The sequence below is a fragment of the Colobus angolensis genome, unplaced genomic scaffold (genome assembly GCF_000951035.1).
Source record: "Colobus angolensis palliatus isolate OR3802 unplaced genomic scaffold, Cang.pa_1.0 Scaffold258, whole genome shotgun sequence".
NCBI lineage: Eukaryota > Metazoa > Chordata > Mammalia > Primates > Cercopithecidae > Colobus > Colobus angolensis.
The window spans coordinates 2,479,782-2,504,576 of record NW_012115799.1 but is presented as its reverse complement, the minus strand read 5'-3'; the positions used below and the strand labels follow the sequence as shown (position 1 = coordinate 2,504,576).

Genomic DNA, 24,795 nt, shown 5'->3' with positions numbered 1-24,795 from the left:
ATATTGGCTTACAGAGAAGATTAACCAAACATATTACAATATTTATAATTTTCTCCTGTCATAAGGTACACATTTTCCTTGACATTCTGCAAACCAACAATTTAAAATACGGTAATTTTACATACATCACTTAGAGATTCAAAACAGTAAGAATTACTAGGAGCAACTGACTTTCACATTGATTATAGCAATGGTAACTTACATTCCTCTTTCACTATTAAAAGAGCAATGAAATATCTTGCATGCAATTATTTGTAGTTTACAGACCTATTTGCATGAGGATGTTCTAAGCTTAATTTATACCCTGTGTACTTTGAAAGCTACCTCAATAATTCCACCTATTTGAAATTCACAAACTCTTCCAACTATGAGCACCACCAGATGGAAAAATTTCTGAAATGAACCCAGTTTGAACGTGTAAAGTATGAGGCATATGACATGTCTGATTACAGTTACTGAAGAGTTGAATGGATACTAACTTATATTTTTAAACTCAATTACTTACCATAATTCTAATACTTATTTTGTAGTGAACATCAATCAACATTTTTGTGAGATAATTTATAAAGGTGAATAATAGGTTTTTATGTTTGCCCAGTCTAGATACATATTAGCTGAAAAATAAAAAATGCAACATAAAGCTGAAAGGTTACATAAAATATCTCTAGTTATAGCACTACTGTGCCTCCATAGAATAGGTATTCAAAGACTGTTTTCTGAGCCATTTTTTTTTTTTAATAATCACAGGAAAAAAGTCATCCAATTACTTTAAAAGATTTCAGAAATTCTACCACTTTCCCCAGTAATCTTCTCCTTTTGGCTTTAAGGTATGAAGTCCTTATTTATTCCTAACAAAACACTCTGGCTGAGATTTAAGTTCATTTTCTCCATCTCTATGAAAACTAAGAAGAGCTGTCAGTCTCCTATTTAGAATAACTCTTCAAACATTGGAGTCAATCTAGTCCCCATTCCTTATGAGCTATGAGACCTTAGAAAATGATAAAAATCACATCTACAAGATAAATATATTAAATATAATTTTATTGGTTATCTTTGTCTTTAAAGAATTTTTGTGTATGTCAATTTAGTTCATTCTCAAAACAATCCAATGAGGATGTTTCATTGCTGCAGGACAGTTCATTATGTGTCAGATGATAGAAAAAGACATGCCAAGAAAAATCTGTTTATGTTCCTGTAGTTATAAAAATAAACTGAGATAAAAAACACTAAAGACTTTAAAAATTAATAAAGCACTGCTAAAGTGCAAGGTGGTAACTTAAGTAATAATATATCTCAGTGTTTTTTTCTTCTTCATTCCAGAGTAATGCTTTTATTCATCCCATAGGTCATACTTTCATTTTATTTTTAATTTTTTCTCTGGATCATCTATATTTCAAAAAAAAAATCAAAGAAGCTAAGAAAAACAAAATTAGTTATAAGGCACAATGCATTTCATGCCAAGAAGAATAACATAATTACAACCAGTTCTTATATGTTAACCTGTTTATTCTTATTTCTTAATATCCAATTTCCCCTTTTTTAAGACCGATGATATTAACTTTTATAAGTTCCAAGTCCACTAAGATTTTATATTTCTATTTTTTTCTGCAACATAACTTCCATCAACTTTTTTTTTTTTTTTTTTTTGAGACAGAGTCTCGCTCTGTTGCCCAGGCTAGAGTGCAGTGGCACTATCTCGGCTCACTGCAACCTCCGCCTCCCAGGTTCATGCCATTCTCCTGCCTCAGCCTCCTGAGTAGCTGGGACTACAGGCGCCCGCCACCATGCTCGGCTAATTTTTTTGTATTTTTAGTAGAGACGGAGTTTCACCGTGTTAGCCAGGATGGTCTCGATCTCCTGACCTCGTGATCTGCCCACCTCGGCCTCCCAAAGTGCTGGGATTACAGGCGTGAGCCACCACGCCCTGCCTCCATCAACAATTTCCTATGATTATTGATAAAGTTTAATTTTCTCTCATTGTTCTTGTACTTTAATGACTTTTAACTGATAATAAATAGAGTATTCTCTAGTTTAAGACAATTTAAATCTTAGCCAAAATCAGTGTTCCTATCATTGCTGAACCATAGGAGGGTCCCAATAAGTTTGATGAATAGAAAAATTAGTGTATAAATGAATGAACATTTTGAAATCTTGGCAACTCGATGGAACATATGTTGATGAACCAATGCCATAGCTGACATTTTAAAATATATTTTACAATAAAGTCCTAAGTTTAATCTTCTTACCAACTGAGTTGGTTGGATTTGCTAACCAGCTCTTTGTTGGAAGAACTAGTAAAGTGTGTTCTACATGCTTTATTTGTATCCAGTCTAATTCTTTCTACAACTTCATGAATTTATGAGGAAATCAGGCAAAGAAGAGTTAGGTGACTTGCTCGACAAGGTGCAAAAGCTAGTAAGTGGCACAAGCAGAGTCTAGACTCAGACACAAAAAAGCCCACACTTTTAGAGATTTTTGTTAATGGGAAAAGGGTCTTTAAAAATCTTTAGTTTAATATAGTTACTTAAAAGTAAAAATTTATATTAATTGACACAAAAAGTTGGAGTTTCTCAAAACCAGTTCAAATTTTAATTTATTAAGGTGATTGTTTAAGCACAATCATACAAAATGTTTTACTCACATACTCTCTCTTTGCTCTTTCATTTATCAATTTCTTTTTAATATGTTTACCATTATTCTGGGGTCTATATTATTGAACAAAGGTTAACTTAAGTTTCAATCCTATTAATGCTTTAACTTTTTTTGTTTGTTTGTTTGAGATGGAGTTTTGCTCTTGTTGCCCAGGTTGGAGCGCAATGGCGCGATCTTGGCTCACTGTGACTTCCGCCTCCCTGGTTCAAGCAATTCTCCTGCCTCAACCTCACGAGTAGCTGGGATTGCAGGCACCCACCACCATGCCCAGCTAATTTTTGTATTTTTAGTAGAAACAGGGTCTCGCCATGTTGGCCAGGCTGGTCTTGAACTCCTGACCTCGGGTGATCCACCTGCCTCAGCCTCCCAAAGTGCTGGGGATTACAAGAGTGAGCCACCGTGCCCAGCCATTTTCTACAAAAATACTGCTCTAAAAACATCTATCTGAAATTACCTATTAGTTTTCTTGACTTGACACAAAGTAAAAGAAAGATTATTTTACTTAACTCTGAAAGCACAAAACTCATTTAGCAACTTCAATCATGAATTTTTATATGAAGAATCTAGTATTTCTCAAAAATATTTTTGAACAGGATATAAGCTCATTAGTGACATTTTAGAATGCAATACTTTAAAGAGCTATAATATTGTATGTTATACATGTAAACATATTACATGGAGTGTATTACAATGACATTTTACTGTGTCCATGTATGAAGCTTTTCAGATATCCCAGGATTTTCTGGGAATAAAGTTGCTTATTCCTACATACACCATAGAAATAATTTGGTCTTTAAAAAGTTAAAGAGAGTTTTTAAACATTAGTCGTAGATCAGATACATGTAACATATGGAGATAATTCCATACCTGTTTTATTGGACAGTCTAAATGACACCATCTTATCAGGAATATTACATACGTTCCTCACTGAAGCAATGCAGCTATAATTAGCATAGTCCTGAGGTCGAAGATTCTTTAGTTTTAAGATCTTTGTTTCACCCTGAAAATGTAAAAAAAAACATGTCATTAGAAAAAGCCAACACAACCAGAATGAATGAAACATCACATTACATTGTATTAAATCATATTATTATAAGAATATGACAGGTTGTCTTTTTTTAAGGGAAATGCCCTAACTTTAAAATAAGTTATATGAACTAACTTTAAAATAACACTGCATTTTAAAATAATACTGTAATATTAAGTATGCCTGGAGATAAAAACTAACAGACTACAATGAAAATTCATAACATTTTCTTTGCAAACTAGTTTCCTCAGGGGAAAAGTCTATTTCTGGTGGTAGTTATGCAAATTATTATACAAGGATCAGAACAGTGTACTTAATAATGGAGTGCATTCAACAAACACTGCAATTTATTCAGACATTGACGTGAGAAGACAAAAGAAAAGAATCTGAAGAAGAGCCAACAAATGAAACACAGTTGTCAGAACAAAGTTAATTAAGTAAATCTAATGATAGATAATTAAATTTATAAACATAAATATTTTGTATATGGAGCAATGACAGGTGACAGATCTAAAACTGAAGGAAAGAAGCATTCATGAGTGTTTCTATATTATTATTGTGCTTGTTATTTCATGTTCAAGAGTTTAAGGGCTAACCCTCCAGGTAAATCTGCACAACTGTAGATAGATGCAAATCAAGCAAGTGGCTAGAAGTATCTAACAAACTCTTGATGAGCCAAGAAAAACTTTGTAAAAACATTGGATTGAAATTGCTGAAGGGAAAAAAAAGAACATACAACAAAATTTAGTCTCCTGCTCAATTCAAATTAGGTCCCCTGGACTTTCTTTGCCTTCTAAAGTCCTTAATGCATTATCTCAAAATAGTTCTTCTTGTAAATAACTTACTTATTTTGATGGCAAAACAGTGTCCCAATGATTTTATAGTATTAGGGATACTATAAAAATTCAAAATGTTAATTTTTTCCAGATAATGTGTGTATGGAACAATGTGTTTCATCAATTTACCTGGGTAACATGTGTCCAGTTCTAAAACTTGTAATACTTTCATATGTTACTGAGGAGGACTGGAATACTTAGTGACTTACTGCATAAAAACACTGCTGTTCATTTGCAAGAAAGCTTACCCAGACATAGGCACACAGTTTTGCAAATGTGTCAAAAGAATTTCTATTCTCGTGTGCATGGAATTGTGGTCATAAGTATTTTCATTCACTGTCCAAATTCAGTCTTAAATCAGTCACTCCTTTAGCATTTCCCTCAGTGGTATAAAAAAAAAAAAAAAGAAAATCTACCTTTCAATTTTTGTTTAGAGGAAACACTGAATTTTTAACATACAAAAAAAAAAATGTATCCCGTACAAATATACACAGAAGTCTATGCATTTCTAGAGTTTATATATAAAACTATTATCTTGCATTACAGAATTCCCATACATGATATAAAATGCCTAGAAAATGTGCTTAGCTAGAAAGAATAGTTGAAAGAAAATGATATGCTAGAATTAGTCAACTTAGATAATTTTTGAATAAAGTGATACATCTTACCTCTCCTACCTTTGTCACACTTATTGCTCGAATTTCTTTGCTTTTATTTCCTCTCTCTATATGACAAGTGTTATTCCTTGGAATTCTACTTGTTCCATAGTTAGCCTCACTTTATAACATTTCATTAGGTGGCATTATCCTTGCTGGTGAATTTCTACTACAAGCTCTATTTCTTGCCCCACTCCAAAGTCTGAGCCCCCATTCCAGATTTCTCCCTTAAGTTTCAGATACACATAACAAATGTTTGTCAATATGTCCATTCTAATGCTTCAGACACATCTAAACTCAACATATCCTAAACTGAACTTCAGATCTGGTCCTTTAAACTTACTCCTATTTCTGTAATAATTGTAATTTACACCTCAGCAGTTTAGACCTTATCAGTAAAGTATATTACCTTTCTCTGGAATATCCACTGCATCTTATACTATGACATATACTTGTAACTCACTATTTAGTGTTTGCTTATGAGTTATCATTTGATGTGTTGAGTTGTGTTCTTTAACTGAATCGTAAGCCCCCTAGGGGCAGAGGTATCCTGTATGTCCCACAACAGCTAACAGAAAGCATTTCCTATCTATAGCTTAATAAATATTTGCATTAACAAGACATACTTAAATTTTAGTCTTTCTGACAGGAAGACCATTTGACCCAGCCATACTATTATTACTGGGTATATACCCAAAGGAATATAAATCATTATATTACACAGATACATGCACACATGTTTATTGCAACACTATTCACAATAGCAAAGACGTGGAATCAACCTAAATGTCCACCATGTTAGAGACTGGATAAAGAAAATGTGGTACACATACACCATGGAATACTATGCAGCCACAAACACACAAAAATGAAATCATGTCCTTTGCAGGAACATGGACGGAGCTGGAGAACATTATCCTTAGCAAACTAACGCAGTTAAAGAAAACCAAATACCACATGTTCTCACTTATAAGTGGGAGCTAAATGATGAGAACACACAGACACATAAAGGGGAAATTACACACACTGGGGCCTACTGGAGGGTAGATGCTAGAAGCAGGGACAGGATCAGGAAAAATAACTAATGAATACTAGGCTTAATGCCTGGGTGATGAAATAACCTGTACAACAAACCCCTATGAACACGTTTACCTCCCAAGTAGCTGAGATTACAGGTGTGCGCCATCATGCCCGGCTAATTTTTATATTTTTAGTAGAGACGGGGTTTTGCCATATTGGCCAGGCTGGTCTTGAACTCCTGACCTCAAGTGACCCGCCTGCCTTGGCCTCCCAAAGTGCTGGGATTACAGGCATGAGCCTCTGTATCTGGCCCACAATGATTTTATAATAATAAAAGATACAAAACATAAAATCTATCTATACAAATTAGACATCTTCATTCTTCCTCATTAAACAACTCTGCCCTTAGCTTATGTCTGCTGTACTTCTTATATTATCCTCATTACTTTATAATTTTTTGCCCCTTTTGCAAATATTGTCATACTAATAATCAGCTGGAAACTGTCTGAGTTTTTCACTGTAATGTTTCTATATTTAAATATTTTTACTTGAACTACTAAAACCTGTACATGGCCAAACTGTCCCCATGTTCCCTGTAAAACATAAAAATCATATCAAGGAAACTCAATGATTTTAAATGTTATCTTGCCATGGCATGTCCTATCTCACACTTTAAGAAATAGTCAGTTGGTTACTTTAAATTAACTAAAAACAAGGAGGGGCTGAACTCCTCTAATGTTCTGTTTCTTGATCTTCAAGCTACTACAAGGGGTGTGATCGCTCTAAAAACTCATCAAGCTGTACACTTATGTTTCATGTGCTTTTCTACACATGTGCTTTTCTCCGCCTCCAGGTTCAAGCAATTCTCATGCTTCAGCCCCACAAGTAGCTGGGATTATAGGCGCGTGCCATCACACTGGGCTAATTTTTATATTTTCAGTAGAGATGGGGTTTCACCATATTGACCAGGCTGGTCTGGAACTCCTGGCCTCAAGTGATCTGCCTGACTTGGCCTCCCAAAGTGCTGGGATTACAGGTATAAGCCACTGCACCAGCCTCAATATGAAGAGATTTCAACCTAAAAGTTCTTACTTCTGATCCATCCTCTAAAAGTGTATTCTTCCTATATGTATTCTCCTTTACTTTTTGAGTTAATGCTTTTTGTCTATTAATATCAATCGCATTTGAGTGTATATTTATATATGTTTTTATTATTTACATTATGTCTATGTATTGATCCTGCCTTTCCATTTAATGAGATCACTTCAAATTCTCTTCCCTACCATTTGGGCAGTGTTTTGCATGTTGTCAACTCAGAAAAGATTGCTGACTAGAAATGAATAGAGCCAGCTCATCATATTGCACATAGTAAGTTTTTAGTAAGTTTCCTGAACCATGTTGACTAATGGTAGTAACGGAAATTTTAACAATCTTTACATTAGGGTAGCCTGCAAGATAGATTTATGAAGCTGCATTTGGGGCCATCCATAGGAGAGCTGAACAGTCAATTATGGAAAAGAGAATGTAAAAGAAAGGTAAGCCCCAGGGAAATATGTATAATAATCAAGCACAGAGAACCAATATCAATGCAGCTCTGGCCATTAAAATGCAGAGGTGGCTTTTGTAAAGGATGCATTCTTAAAATATTTTGTATACCTGAATTTTTGTGAGCAGGGACACTGCTAGTATTTATGTTATCTAAAGGTAAAAAATATGAATTTGGTGGTAATACTGAGATTACAAAAGAGAATTTGTGCTACTGTTTGAGATGATTTCTATTCTTTAAAGACCTACAAGTGTAGCCCTACAAATACAATGGTATGCACATGTATATCCTAGTTAATTTTTGTTCAGAACACAGCAGCAAAATGGACATATGAGAAGGTGCTATAGTTTGGATGCTTGTCCTTAATCCTTATGTTGAAATGTCATCCCAATGTTGGAGGTGGGGCCTAATGAAAGATATCTGGGTCATGGGGGTAGATTCTTCATGAATAGATTAATGTCCTGAGGGGGGCTGTGAATGACTTCTAACTCTATTAGTTTCCTTGAGAGCTGGTTGTTAAAAAGAAATCTGGAACTTCCCCCTCTCTCTCTCGCTTCCTCTCTCATCATGTGATCTCTGCACATACCAGCTCCCCTTTGCCTTTTGCCATGAGTGAAAGCAGCATGAAGCCCTCACCACATGCAGATACCATATCATGCTTCCTGTACAGTCTGCAAAACTGAGAACCAAATAAATCTCTTTTCTTTATACATTACCTAATCTCAGGTGTTCCTTTATGGCAACACAAAACGGACTGAAAAGAATAGAGAAAAAAAGAAAGAAATAGATGCATGATTTCCCAGTGCTTCAGCTACCATGGGATTGGAGAGTTGTTCTGGGTGAGTAAAATGATTACTTCTTGCAGTCAGAAAACAAGGTACCAAGATATGTGAAACTAGAGGACCCAGGTAACATGGTCTCTAAGTTAATATCTAAGATTAATGTATATACCATGTCAATGGGTAGAGTGGGTAATTCAGATGAAGTCTGTTAATGGAATATTTTTTAAAATAACAGAATTATGGAAAACTTTGAGGCTTACCTTCTTAATTCATGACAGTCAGGATATAATAAAAATATTTTAAAACAACACAGCAGAATGTATAAGAAAGCAGAGAATATATGCACACACAGATTAATGTTATCAAATGGCATATATGTATACATGTGGCAATGAGTATAATTTAGACTTTATTATTTATAACTACTTTATCACATAACATTAATTTCATTTTGTTGATCATTTGAGTTTGATATTTTGGGTGTTGGGAGGCTTTTTGCATGTGAATTTTCATGATTTGTAAAAAGGAATTTTGAGTTGATTATTGTCTAATTGTATAATTAGTCTAATTAGACTAATTATAACTAATTATGTAATTGATGTAAACATGTTCAATCTTGTAATTAGATGGTATAATTACAATACACAAGATGATGTCATGAACATCTTTACAAAAGTTCTAGACAAATGGAAAGTGAATTTTCAATTTGTAAGATTTAAGTAATTGTTTAACATTTCTTAAACAATTACAAAATTATCTGCAATACATATATTTAACTTTTGACATTATTTTTTAACAAAAGAAATAAAAAGAAGACATACAATGTATATTAGTTAGTGGCCCTTACCAATGCTGACATTGCTCTAGTGAAGGAATACACACAGCCTCAAGCAGTATTTCCATATTACTTATAAAATAAAGTAGAACTTTAAAAAACTTATATTCATTCATTTGGTACTTAGATATCAGTAAAAACTAAAGCCTGTCAAGTTAGATTCATTTTATGAAGCTCTAATGACTAATTTATTACAAACTTATAAATAGAAAATTATATATGCTAGCCTATGTCTTTTAGTAGTAAGTGAGTGGAAGTACAAAAAACATAATTATTCCTCCTACAAGTATTGCATTATGTGCTTATGAATTCATATCAGCTTTAGGAACACAGACCAATTCTTTTCTGGAAACACTGACTATAAAAAGGTATAAACAAGATTTTTGTCACTCAACAGAATTTAGGAATAAATATTCAATTCAAATTACTATAGTTATTAGCATATTATTAATTGGCATACAAAATAAATATATATCATTATCTTAGAAATTCTGCTTTATTAAAAGGAAGACATTATTAAATAACATTATTATTGAAAATATATCTTGAAAAGAAGTTTCATTTTCTAACATTAAAACTTCAGCAGACATATGATCTATTATCTGAACCCTTCCACTATATATTCCCAATATGCCTTCCCAGCTTCACAGTTCCCTGTCCTCCACACATACTAATTATTGTTCTAACGAATGAGAGACACGGATATTCTTTGGAGACATTGTCTTTCTTCTGCATTTCTTGCAGGTGCTAATGTCTCCACCTTGAATGCTCCCTCCATAGCAGTGTTGTGTACCTCTATTTTGACAATGATTTTTATTTTATATCATAATTATTGATCACCTTAAGTTTTCCTTTATATATCAACAAACATCAGAGGAGGAGCCTTGCCTAGTACCTCTGTATCTCTGGCAAAGGTATGCCCATATTTTGAATATAGTAGATCTTAGTTATTTTAACTGAATATTATTTACGTCATGAAGCCACAAAAGCCAATGGCTATCAACCTAAGGAGATAAATTTAAAAATTAAAATATTGAAGTGCCCCAATATAAACAATGCTAACATAAAAGTTTTTTTCATTATAAAGTACACATGGCAGTATGGGAAACAGTAGTTCAAGAAATCAGTAACATCTAAGAAATATATATGTATATGTTTGTGTAAAGTTATATATACATATATATACACACACATATGTTTTGTCTCTCCCTACATATATATATATGTGTGCATATATATATATATATAGAGAGAGAGAGATAAACATTAGCACAATAAGCAAAAAACAAAGTAAACAGAGAAAGAGTAACCCAATATGGAGGTATAAAAAAGGAAGGAATGAGACGTCATATCAACTTTTCAGAGACAGCTTCTCTGAGATGATGAGTCTTCAGTGTTAAGGAGGCCTCTGCCATAATATCTAACTAAAGAATACCTAGAAATAAATTTAACCAAGGAGGGGAAAGATGGATACAATGCAAACCATCAAAAATTGATGAGAAAAATTGAACAGGATACAATTAAATTGGAAGATATCACAGGTTAACGGATTGAAAGAATTAACATTGTTAAAATGTCTGTACTATTCAAAGTGATCCACAGATTCAATACAATCCTGTTAAAATACCAATGAAATTCTTCACAGATACAGGAAAACACAATCCAAAATGCATATGAAACCACAAAAAATCCCAAACAGCCAAAACAATTTTGAGCAAAAACAGCAAAGTTGGCATCATAATATCTGACTTCAAAATATTCTACAATACTATGGTATCCAAAACAGCATAGTACTGACATAAAAATAGACATATAGGCCAAAGGAATGGAATAGACAGCACATAACCAAATCAACACACTTATAGCCAATGAATTTTCAACAAAAGTGCCAAAATCTCACATTAGGGAAAGGACAATGTGTCTTCAGTAGATAGCGCTGGGAAGCTTGAATATTCACATGCAGAAAGGTAAAGCTACACTTCTATTTCTCCTCATGTACAAACAACAAATCAAAATGAATTCAACACTTAAATGTAAGACCTGAGATAACACAACTACTAGAAGAAAATATAGGGGAAATGCTTCATGACATTGGTCTGGGGACAGGCAACTGAAACAGAATAGAAAAATTGAATTATATTGAACTAAAAAGCTTGGGCATATGAATGGAAACGATCAACACAGTGAAGAAATAACCTACAGAATGGGAGAAAATATTTGCAAACTATGCATTCAAATTGATAAGAGGTTAATATCTAGAAAATACACAGAACTTAACTCAATAGCAAAAATAAAATCTTATTTTAAAATGGGCAAAAGATGTAAATAGACATCACTCAAAAGAATACATACAAATGACCAACAGCTATGTGAAAAAATGCTCAAAATCACTAATTATTAAGGACATGCAAAACAAAACCACAGTGAGCTATCACCTTCCTCCCATTCGAATGGCTATTATCAAAAAGACAAAAAATAACAAATTCTGGTGTGGATGCAGAGAAAGAGGAACACTTATACACTGTTGGTGGGAATGCAAATTAGTACAGCCATTATGGAAAACAGTATAGGGGTTTCTCAAAAAATTAAAAATAGAGCTATAATATGATCCAGCAATCCTACTGTTGGATAGATCCAAAAGAAATTAAAACAGTGTGTTGAGGAGATACTTGCACTTCCATACTTATTACAGGACTATTCACAATAGACAAAATATGTAATAAACCTAAGTGTTCATCAACAGATGAATGGATAAAAAAATGTGGAATATGTACATAATGGAATACTATTCAGCTATGAAATAATGAATGCAGCTATGAAATAATGAATGCATATATAACATAATGAATATTTTACCTAATATAATGTCCTCCAGATCCATCCACATTGCTGCAAATGATGAGTCTGTCCCAGAGCCAGCAACATGGATGGATCTGAAGGACATTATGTTAAGTAAAATAATCAAGATAAAGAAAGACAAATACTATATTATCTACTCATGTGTGGAATCTAAAGAAGTTGACCTCATAGAATTAGAGAGCACAATAATCGTTAGCAGTGACTAGAGAAAGGGAGGTAGAAGGGAGAATAGAAAGAGATCGGTCAATAGGTGCAAAGTTACACTTTGGAGGAACAGATTCTAGTGTTCCATTGCAGAATAAGTTGACCATTTAACAATATTGTATTGTATGTTTCCATACAGCTAGAAGAGAATATTTTCATCATTATCATCATGAAGAAATGATAAATGTATCAGGTAATGGATATGCTAAATACCCTGATTTGATTATGATACAATGTGTAGACATGTATCAAAACATCACACCATACCAGATACATATGGATAGTTATAATGTATCAATTTTTTAAAAGTTTGTGCTTGTATAGTAAATTTAAAATAAATCCTTAAATATTTTGATAGTATGAAAGATTTTCCAAAATCTGGCCAAGGCCCATGTGTTCACTTCCAAGTGATTGGACCCATTTGCAGGTTAGAAATAGCCATATAGCTAGGCACGGTGGCTCACACCTGTCATCCCAGCACATTGCAAGGCCAAGACATGTGGATTGCTTGAGGTCAGGAGTTTGAGATCAGTCTAGCCAACATGGTAAACCCCATTTCTACTAAAAATACAAAAACTAGCCTAGTGTGGTGGCGGGCACCTTTAATCCCAGCTACTCAGGAGGCTGAGGCAAGAGAAACGCTTAAACCCAGAGGCGGAGATTGCAGTAAGCAGAGATCATGTCACTGGACTCCAGCCCAGGTGACAGAGCGAGGCTCCATCTCAAAAACAAACAAACAAAAAGAAATAACCATATAGTGAAAAGATGTTTAGAATTACCTCATTTTCTATAAATGTTATCATGTTTGAAAAGATTCTAGAGGAAAACATGTTTTCTAAATCTTAATAATGTGCATAGTTTAAAAATAAATTGACAATAGAAAAATAAAATATGTAATAGATGATCATTTATCTGGATAATATTTTAAACTAAAAAATCATTTTAGTAACAATTGAAGAATGAATTAAAGCATTGCAGAACGTATGGGAGAAAAATCAGTCCTACCTGTTGGCAGAGAACACTTAGTGTCACAGTGGCCTAAATCAAGAGACAATCAGATTAGAACAGGCCTTCTTGGTACTATGTTATGGTGAACTGACCAGCAATGCATGTGTGATGCTGATTTTCAGAGATTTATATTTTGGCAAGTTAAAACTGTTCTATACCTTTTAAAAAATAAAGAATACATATTTTTATTTACAATCTATTTGCAAAACAGGAATATGTATGTCGTGTGCAGATGTTGTATAATCACTGCATTATTCCACAGTTAACGTCTAAATATTGGCAATTATATTAATCTGAAAGAGGTCAGGCCTTAGTTTACCATATAAGGAAATATATTTAATGGTGAAAAATGGGATGCTGGGATATTTACAAAGTCTAAATAACCTTATATTATTAGAGTTTAGATATGAAAGCTGTATTAATCTTTAAAACTGTGGAGTAAAATATTTATAATAATTAAAGATTAATTATACATTTTCCTAGTTAGGAATATATAGATATCTCAAATGTATGTATGTACAGTGTCAAATTCCTGCCTATCTTATGATCTATATAATTTCTTTTTTCCTTTTTTTTTTTTTTTTGACAGTCTCTCACTCTGTTGCCAGGCTGGAGCATAGTGGTGCGAGATCTCGGCTCACTGCAACCTCTGCCTCCGGGGTTCAGGCGATTTTCCTGCCTCAGCCTCCTGAGTAGCTGGGACTATAGGCACATGCCGCCATGCCCAGCTAATTTTTGTATTTGTAGTAGAGATGGAATTTCACCATGTTGTTCAGGATTACCTCGATCTCTTGACTTCATCTCAGCCTCAGCTTCCCAAAGCGCTGAGATTACAGGCATGAGCCACCACGCCCAGCCAATTTATATAATTTTAAAAATTATTTTTCATTGTCACAATACTTTTGAACATTTGTCCACTTTTTTTTTATTTAAAACTTTTTCCTTGTTAATTTAGGTTTGTGCTTCTTTCTAGTCATCAAAAAACCTTTATAATAACAGCACGCAAATATTCCCACAAATTTCAGTATCTTCCTGAAGACTTATTAATTCCTTACTCTTCGTGTATTACACAAGAATATTTCATATTACATTCACTCTATGTAAAATTAATTCAACTTTTATTAAATACATTTTAATGACTCATTAAATATTTTCATTTTTAGTATAATTAAAGCTCTATTTCTAAACCAAGTCAAAAACGAACATAACTAAAGGAAATTAAAGATATATCTCTCCTAAAACTAAAGCCAAATAAATTTCAAACAGGTTTCTTCATGTCTTTAATAGTTATTCACCATTTGCAAATGGGGAAATCAAAATCTCTCCTTTTGAGAAATATTTTCCACAAAACCCAAATCAGCCAGCAAAATGTATAACTATGTATGTTATAGTGAAACATAGGAAAACTTATATATTAAAAAAATATGTTAGGACATATTAAGTTAAAAAACGTTTTCAAGCAAGAGTTAACATTTTAAATTTAACCACATAAAAATAAGTTGTCCTTTACATTTAAGTTCTCTAATCTTTAAGCCAAGCACATATTGGTTTTTGAAAGGCCAGAATAGAGAAACTATATTTTCAAATAGCTATGAATTCATGCTGCCTGAATTAGGAAAGTATCCTAGCAGAATAGGGTTGAAATACTGTACCTTAATTCATACCTGGGTAAAGAATGGTTCATAAATCTCAACTCCTTTATCAGATCCTTGCAGCAAGACCTCCTGGCCACGTCTCCAGCTATACCGAACAGGAGGATTGGAATTGGCAACACACCGGAGGAACACTGTTCTCTCATAGTAAAATTGTTCTTTAGCTTCACCTATACTTTGATGAACAGTTACTACTGGATCATCCAAATCTAGAAGAAATAAAAACAACCAAATGGTAATGTTATGAGATAGATGACTTTTAAAGAATTGTGTATATACAACCCAACCAAAAATGCATATTCCTCACTGACTGTATTACTTATCACTAGGTACTTTTTTTTTTACTCAGCTTATTGAATTCATTTGCAAAGACGTTTCCAATGATAAGAAGTAAAGTATATTAGTATCTCTATTTGTTGATATAGTACAAATAATCTTGTATATTTCCAACTCTTTGTCAATAGCCACATAAAACAGAGTTCCATGAGAGAGATAAAAAATTAAAACACTCGAATTCAAGCGCTTAGCCAAAACAATGAACCTCAGTGACCAAAAAAATTAATATCAAGCTGCCTGACTTACTCTTTCTCTTTTTTCTTTTTTTAAAACAGGATCTTGCTCTGTCAACCAGGCTGATGTCCAGTGGCACAACTCAGAGCTTACTGCAGCCTCAACCTCCTGAACCCAAGCAATCCCCCTGCTTCAGTCTCCTGAGTAGCTGAGACTACAGGCATGTGCCACCTTGCCCGGCTAATTTTTTTTTTTTTTTTTTGGGTACCTACAGGGACTGGCTATGTTTTTGGTACAGACAGGGACTGGCTGGTCTTAAACTCCGGGCTTCAAGCGATCCTCCCACCTCGGTCTCCCAAACTGCTAGATTACAGGCGTGAACTGCTATACCAGATCTCTTTGTCTTAATATACTTCTTTTTCCAATTTTTTATAACTGATATATTAAAAATAATAAAAAAAACTTTATAAATTATTAGACTATGTTTTGTACCAAAATATGATCTTGCACAGGACTAAATGTTATCTCAAATTTTATATTCCAGATTATATTTGTTAATTTGAAGAGTGCTAAAAGGCATTATTAAAAGGCACTCCTATTTCTATTACTGGATATTGGAACCAATTATGTGTCATTTTGCATGTATCGTAAAGAAGGACTGTACAGCAGAGGCTCAGCATTTTCTGAAAAAGGTTGATTCATACATACCTTGGGCTTTGGGGGTCAAATGATTGTTTCAACTACTTAATTCTACCATTGCAGTGTGAAAGCAGCCAAACACAATAGGTAAATTAATAATGAATGTTGCTGAGTTCCAATGAAGCTTTATTTATAAATACAGACACTCCTCAACCAGCTTTGGCTACTGGGCCATAATTTGCCAACCCTGATATGGCATATTCCAGGTTCTTTTCTTAAGAGAAAAATAAATTTTAAAAGTGTACTTGCATTAAAGCAGCAAGTTCTGAGTTCCATGTGCTAGTATAAACTTAGTATATACCTTAAGTATGATACAAAACCTGCTGTGTTCATGGCTTTACCCCTTTGAATTATAACCAAGAAAGGTTACTTAACTTTGGAATCTTCAATTCCCTTGTCAGCAAATCAGAATAATAATGATACCATATTATTTAGGCTGTTGAAGGATTAAATTAGATAGTCCACAAAGCCCTGGACACATAGTTTTAAGTTGGTGCAAAAGTAATTTCAGTTTTTGTCATTACTTTTAATGAATGCTTAATAAAAGTTAGCTGTTACTATTATTAATAATATTATTACTATCATTATTGGAGTCTCATTTAAACTCCTATTGATTCTACGCTGTTTTCTTGTTTTTATTTCACCAATTCATAATGCATTCAACTCTTATTATAAATAAGTAAAATGCCATTTGTCCATTGTCCAGACTATCAAATGCTTCTACATGACAAAAACTTTTACAAAGGCCTGGAAATAACCTACAGTATTTATGTGGACATAAGAATAGTGAAGTGTGTGAGCATATGCTACCCTGAATATTTAAAAGACATTGGTCCTTAGAAGAGATTCTGTCTGATGTGTTAACATAATAAAAAGCCAACCAAAGTAGTGAAGTAATAGCTACCCTAGAGAATCAAAGTAAAGAACAGAATCCAAAATTTCCCCATTCCTTAAAAAGTTTTTTTTTTTTTTTCAAATGTGATCTGCTTGACAGTCCTACTTTGATTTCTAGTTTTGCAACATTCTGAGGGTTTTTCTTTTTTTCTTCCAACATCAGAATATTTTCACAGCTACCTCAAAGGCCTCTAATTTTAGTAGTGTAAATTTACAGAACAACTGCTGCTTTTTGGTAAAGCTTAAAGGAACTTTCCATTTAAATTCACTCTATTAGCTGTGCAGTGATATATGCTGTCAGGTTTTATTAAGTTGGGATATTTAGGGATACCAGCATCATTATCATAAAATGTTTTGAGATTTTAAAAATCTATCGAATATTTATTCATTTGGTGGTTAGCCTTTCATATATATCATATATATTGATTAACTGAATTTAGCCTTAGTGACTTGAAAAAAGATACTCTGATTCAATTGTAAAAAATTTATTTTTTTCTTGTTCAAAACATAATTTCTTTAGTCACGGGCTCATTTTTAGAAGTTATGAGCTGTATATTTTGTAAAAATTAAGTTCTGAATTCAGAAAGCTCAGGAACAAAACAAAATTGGATGGTAAATGATGTAACAATGTTGACTTCCGAACAGTTAATAGGGTTGTACTTTCCAACACCCGTTTATTGATGTATCCCCAGCTGTTTTCTTGTTAGGTGGTAGTGTCAACAGACTCAGTCAGGAATAGACCAAACCTGTTCTTCCTTGGTCTGGAAGACTTGTGGGTCATTGGTCTTCAATATTCTAATTTTGTGACAATGGCTTATTGTACTGGCTAGGTTATCTGTTGAATTCACTCATGCTTAGAAATTTCTAAGTGTTTTTTACATTTCAGATTTAAAAACAACATGCCAGAACAAGATTTGTGTAAGACAAGTGAAATGGGAGCACAGCTAAAAATATATAATTTTAAGGGAGATTATATATGTATGTTTGTGTGTGCCTACATCTATGCACATGTGTAGATACACATAATTATATATAATAATATATAATGTAAATAATTTATACACACATATCACTTAAATCTATTTTAATATATATTCTTTATATTACTAAATATATATTGAATATTTGTATCTGATTTAGGACAGGTTTCTGAGAAAACAGATTCAGAAATGTGTGTGCAGAAACGGTTCTGGTAAGTACCTTATAGATCGACACATGTGAGAGAGTGAAAGAAGTAGGATTGATCAAGGGGAGGGTTGAACTACAAAAGGTCTCAGTAGCCTTGCAGAACTTTCTGAGCTGTGATAGGCCCTCAAAGCTGCCCTGCCCTGAGGCAAAGGTGCTAAGCCTTTATACACCCACGCCTTCCCCTATCAACAGGTCATTCAATTTGTGTTACTCCTCACTAGGAGACATAACCTTAGGAGGGCCTACTCTGTTTGGCTTATTTCTAGAGAGGGCAGTTCTAGCTGATAGCAATCATCTGCTAATGCTCTCAGCAGTGGGAGGAATGAATGCTTCAGTCCTGAGGAAGGGATCTGACTGGTGCACTGCAGTACCCAGGCAGATCTACTTGCTAGGTGTGATAAATCTATCTGGGAAAAGCTACTCCAAGACTCTGGTTAGTCTCTTTCTGGGAAAACTTTCAAAAGGAACTATAGTAGGACTATATCCATCATCTCCTTCTACTATTGCCATTCCAGATTCCTCTCACCCTGGGCTAGTACATTTTTCGGTGTAGGTAGCTTACCTTGTTTCATTACTAGAATTTTGTCAAATTTGAGCCCTTGATCATCATATCCTTCTCAAACCAAGGTTGATGTACTTGTCTGTTTATGACCAAAACTGAACAGGAGAATACCAAGAAATGACTCATTGCATTAACTGGGTATCAAACATATTGTTCCCTGCCTCACTATGTAACAACAGTCCTACCAACACAGCCTCATATAGGCTGGTCACTCCCAGCAGGATAGTGACTCCTCTTATCTGCTGCTTCCTGACACAGAAGCCTAAAGTAGCTGAGCTGATGCCATGGCTTAAAGATTAAGGGGACTCTTGCTATGTCACTTAATAGAAGGTTTTCCCTTTCTGGGAACTGGGACCTCTAAACTGGCAGAGCCCAGAGTTGCGGGAAAGAAAGCATTCCCCCAGTGGGTCATTGGACGTGATGATAGTGAGGTCACTTCTTGGTTCTTGGACCTGTGTATTCCATAAGGAGAAAAAGCAGCATATAATAATGGTCACTGATTTAGAATTTAACTGCATCCTGAAGGGTAGCACCCACCCCTTACTGGATATTTTCTCTGTAAAACTCAATTGCCCTCTCTACAAGGCCATTCCATCTCTCTATTAAGTTGGCATTTTTAGTTGATGTAGTATGTGATATGACCAGATAATCCATGCAATGTGCCCACTCCAGAATCCTGATATCCAGGTCAATTTGGATCCTGTGTGTGACATCTCTCAAAGTATCTCAGGAGTCCATTTTCCCTAGTGTATGATTATTCAAGTAAATGGATGTAGGTTTTTTATAGAAAGAACTGAGAGAATAATTACCATATACATGTGCTATGGTGTTTCAGGGTTCTTTCTGGTGATTCAGTTGAAGTCTTCAGTCAACGAGCTCAAAGTCTGATAATTGCCTCAGGTACAGAAATTGGACAAGGATGGTGGCTTTTTATTAGGCAGCCATATGCAGACTCTTATTTACCTATTTTTAATTTATTTAAACTGTGTAGATTGTGCAATAGTTTGTTGGCTGTCCACTTATTTTCCCCTAGAGATGTTGTGTTCTGTTAACCATCTCCATGCTCTCTGTGATTCTGGAGTCTTAGATAAATTTGAACAAGCCATTCATTAAGTAAGTGCACCTGGCTGGGCACAGTGGATCATGCCTATAATCCCAGAACTTTGGGAGGCCCAGGTTGGGTGGATCATTTGAGGTCAGGGGTTTGAGACAAGCCTGGCCAACATGGTGAAACCCATATCTACCAAATACACAAAAATTAGCCAGGCATGGTGGCAGGCACTTGTAGTCCCAGCTAGTCGGGAGGCTGAGGTGGAGAACTGCTTGAACCCGGGAGGTGGAGGTTGCAGTGGGCCAAGATCGCACCAGAGTGAGACTCTGCCTCAAAAACAAAAACAAAAAACAAAAAATAAGTATGCCTACTTTTCTTGTGACAATTAAGAACTACCTTCTAGCCTCTATTATTTTGAAAATCTGTCATCTCCACTGTTATGAGAGAGGCCAATTCTATAATAGCATCTACTGCTATCAACATTTGCCTATAGAGAACAGTCCAGTCACCACTGAGCTTCTTAATGATGCTTGTGTCTCAGTCATCAGCACATTCTTACTGCTTTAGTCAATGAGGTGTTCTCCAAGCCTTTACAAAGAAAAAGTGAGCTGATGATATTTCTGGAACTTATATGACATATTCACTTTAGCATTCCCACTTCTCTGAGTCATTTGGTCCTTTTTTCACTGTCTGCACAGCTGTTTGGGCATTTACACTTTATTTAGTGGAGACCATTGCTTTCCCCAAGTTTCCAAGAGCCATTCTAGCAGTGTATGACACTATTTCCTGCTGTCTTTGTCTAAGTGTTAAATCTTGTATCATGGTGGAATGTTCCCATATCAATAATCTGTGTCACTATCCTCACTTGATCCTATTTTCCATCCTCAATGTTATTCAGTCTCTTATTCTCCATACTATCTCATCCAGCAGCCTCAGGATCTAGCTCCATACATACTTCCCTAACTCCCGGCTGGGGTCTACAACTAATGTAAAGCATAATATTTTTCCTCTCTTAGAAGCCCAACAATTCCAGAGCCAAGTAATGTTATCTATTGGCCCTATATGGATCTGGTGGCCAGAATGGAGATCCGTAAGATCTTATTTCCTAAGAAGGGTGTGAGTTACCTCCAAGGGAAGAAGTTTCTGTGTTATCTTCAAGCAAGATGGAAATGACTGCCTCTAATTGGAAGAAATAGGCAAGTTCCGTAGGTCCAGATGGTTTAGGAAAATTTGAGGCTTCAAGGTTATGGAGTCCATAAACCCAGTTGTAACCACCCCCCATAAGATTCCGCTTGTTCCCTACCAGGGTTCAGACTCTGCCATAGCTGACAATGCAGGCCTCTTGAAATTCTGCTACACTTTTAAATAAGCCCTAAGCCTTATTATCTGCTGCTATGACCTTTGACTGCAGAAGATAAGAATCTCTTTGTATTTTTCTAAAGATGTCTTATGCTCACATACCATGGTCAAGTGATGATTAATTACACTTAGCCTTTCATTTTTTTCCCTCCACTGCATAACAGGAACCCAGCAGAACCTAATTGATTCCATTGTCCTTATAATTATTACTTTCCTCTGAATTCCTCAGAAGCCTGAAATAATTGAACTCACAGGGCATTACCTTTCATCAGTACCTATCCTTATCACAGGTGAAGATTTTAACAACTTCCCACTATAGCAATCAAGAGCTATCAGTGGTTGGCCGGGCGTGGTGGCTCATGCCTGTAATTCCAGCACTTTGGAAGGCCAAGGCAGGCAGATCATCTGAGGTAGGGAATTAAAAGACCAGCCTGGACAACATGATCAATTAGTCTCTTCTAGAAAGATAAAAATTAGCCAGACATGGTGGCACACGCCTGTAATCTCAGCTATTCAGAAGGCTGTGGCACAAGAATCGCTTGAACCTGGGAGGTAGAGGTTGTAGTGAGCCGAGATCATGCCACTTTTCTCCAGCCTGGGTGACAGAGCAAGACTCTGTCTCAAAAAAAAAGCTATCAGTGGCTACCCTCCAACAGCAATGGGGCCCTCACTATAGCCAGCCAGTTGGCTGGCGAGTGATCCATCTCTAAAGTTCCATTTTAAAGTTATCTTCCTCAGATCACCTAGAATGGGTTCTTTGGAAATCTTATTCTTTGATGAAGACATGCATTTTGGAAGATGTTGGAGAGTGCCCTCAGAATCAACTCATGTGGTAGTGTTTTAAAAAAAGAAGGATTAGGCAGTGGAATGAGTTCAACTGTGATGCATTACTTCCAAATAGGTCAGATGGAGCTGTTGAGTTGAGAAGGCCTTTCAGAGTCACCCTGCAGAGTTTTCCTACAAAAGATATTGATGCTTCACTGCATTAGCCCTTCCCATAGTGAGGTGGCTTTTGCCAGCTGAGGACAATTCCATTAGAAGGACTGACTTCAGAGCCAACATCTTCCAATGCTTCCAGGAAGAAAAAGCACCTGCTACGCACTTTTATCATAAGAACTTGAAGTTACTATTCATAATTTTCTCTAGCTTTTGAATGTAGTTCAGGTAGCAAAAAATCTGTCTCTATATTTATTCAACAGTCAATTTTCATACTCTATGACCCTGATAATATTACATAACCACACTGAACTATTTTTTGTTATTCTTATTTTATTTGTATTTATCTATTCTCTCTAAAATAAATTTAATTTTATAGGCTAAATGTGTTAAATTCAAATATCTAAATATTAAATAATGACAAAATGTAATTTTAAGAGCATATGATTTTTATTATTAAACTGGGGCCAAAATTCTTCATATGTATATAGTAATGTAAATAATTGAATATCTTATTTGATATATGAATATTTATTTTAAATATATTTTGATAACATAATATGGTTCCTTATAAAATATACTTCTATGTGTATAGGACTCATACCTTAGTTATATTTATATTCTTAAAAACCAATATAATGGGCATAAATACTCAATAATAATCTAATAAATTAATATAAAGGAAGATTAATCTGTCATGAATATAGTCAATGTCAGTTTTAAGCAAGGAAACTGATATACATCATAATAATAATCTAAGAAAAATTTGTTTTTTCATTTAAATGCATTAGCTACCCCTTTATAACTAAACTAATTTTCTTGAAACTTTTTTTGGCTGATTAAATGTGCCAAACACTAGTAGATTAAAGTCAGTTTAAGAAAATTAATGTAATGTATGCTGTTTTCCTTAACTCTAGAAATAACTGTCTCCTAATTGTCTCCCAAAAGAATTTGTGGTATGAAAAAATTTTACAAAGGTTTTGATGTAATGGTAAGAGAAATGTTCCAAGACAATCTGAACATTTCCACAGCTTTTCTCTGTATACCTGTAAGAATTATCTTCTTAAGATGGCCGAATAGGAACAGCTCCAGGCTACAGCTCCCAGGGTGAGCGACATAGAAGATGAGTGATTTCTGCATTTCCAATTGTGGTACCAAGTTCATCTCAGTGGGGCGTGTCGGACAGCGGGTGCAGGACAGTGGGTGCAGCCCACTGAGCGAGAGCCAAAGCAGGGCGAGGCATCGCCTCACCTAGGAAGCACAAGGGGGAAGGGAATTCCCTTTACTAGCCAAGGGAAACCATGACACACAGCACCTGGAAAATCGGGTCACTCCCACCCTAATACTGCACTTTTCCAAGCATCTTAGTAAATAGCACACCAGGAGATTATATACTGTGCCTGGCTCAGAGGGTCCCAAGCCCACAAAGCCTCCCTCATTGCCAGCACAGCAGTCTGAGATCGAACTGCAAGGTGCCAGGGAGGCTGGGGGAGGGAGACCCGCCATTGATGCTTGAGTAGGTAAACAAAGTGGCCAGGAAGCTCGAACTGAGTGGAGCCCACTGTAGCTCAAGGAGGCCTGGCTACCTCTGTAGACTCTGCCTCTGGGGACAGGGCATAGCTAAACAAAAGGAAGCAGAAACCTCTGCAGATTTAAATGTCCCTGTCTGAAAGCTTTGAAGAGAGTAGTGGTTCTCCCAGCAAGGAGTTTGAGATTTGAGAATGGACAGACGGCCTCCTCAAGTAGGTCTCTGCCTCCGAGTAGCCTAACTGGGAGGCACCCCCCAGAAGACTGACACCTCACACAGCCAGGTATCTCTTGGAGGGGAAGCTTCCAGAGGAACAATCAGGCAGCAACATTTGCTGTTCAGCAATATTCGCTGTTCTGCAGCCTCCGCTGCTGATACCTAGGCAAACAGGGTCTGGAGTGGATCTCCAGCAAACTCCAGCACACCTGCAGCTGAGGGTCCTGACAGTTAGAAGGAAAACTAACAAAGAGAAAGGACATCCACACCAAAACCCCATCTGTTCGTCACCATCACCAAAGACCAAAGGTAGATAAAACCACAAAGATGGGGAAAAAACAGAGCAGAAAAGCTGAAAATCCTAACAATCAGAGTGCCTCTCCCCCTCCAAAGAAATGCAGCTCCTCACCAGCAACAGAACAAAGCTGGATGGAGAATGACTTTGACAAGTTGAGAGAAGAAGGCTTCAGACGATCAACCTTCTCTGAGTTAAAGGAGGAAGTTTGAACTCATCGCAAAGAAGCCAAAAACCTTGAAAAAATATTAGACGAATGGCTGACTAGAATAACCAATGTAGAGAAATCCTTAAATGACCTGATGGAGCTGAAAACTATGGCATGAGAACTACGTGATTAATGAACAAGTTTCAGTGATTGATTTGATCAACTGGAAGAAAGGGCATCAGTGATTGAAGATCAAATGAATGAAATGAAGCGAGAAGAGAAGTTTAGAGAAAAAAGAGTAAAAAGAAATGAACAAAGCCTCCAAGAAATAT

At 35.3% G+C, this 24,795-nt stretch overlaps 1 protein-coding gene across 2 annotated transcripts in view; it reads right to left on the bottom strand.

The window, feature by feature from the left end:
• The window catches only part of MDGA2 (MAM domain containing glycosylphosphatidylinositol anchor 2), an 825,087-nt gene that overhangs the window by 281,178 nt on the left and 519,114 nt on the right, over positions 1–24,795 (bottom strand). For both annotated transcript variants that reach the window (XM_011947064.1, XM_011947065.1), the window contains exons 4-5: positions 15,090–15,286; positions 3,520–3,652 (exon numbers count right to left, since the gene is read on the bottom strand). In XM_011947064.1, the coding sequence (XP_011802454.1) occupies positions 3,520–3,652; positions 15,090–15,286 (330 nt within the window). The remainder of the gene's footprint in view (positions 1–3,519; positions 3,653–15,089; positions 15,287–24,795) is intronic.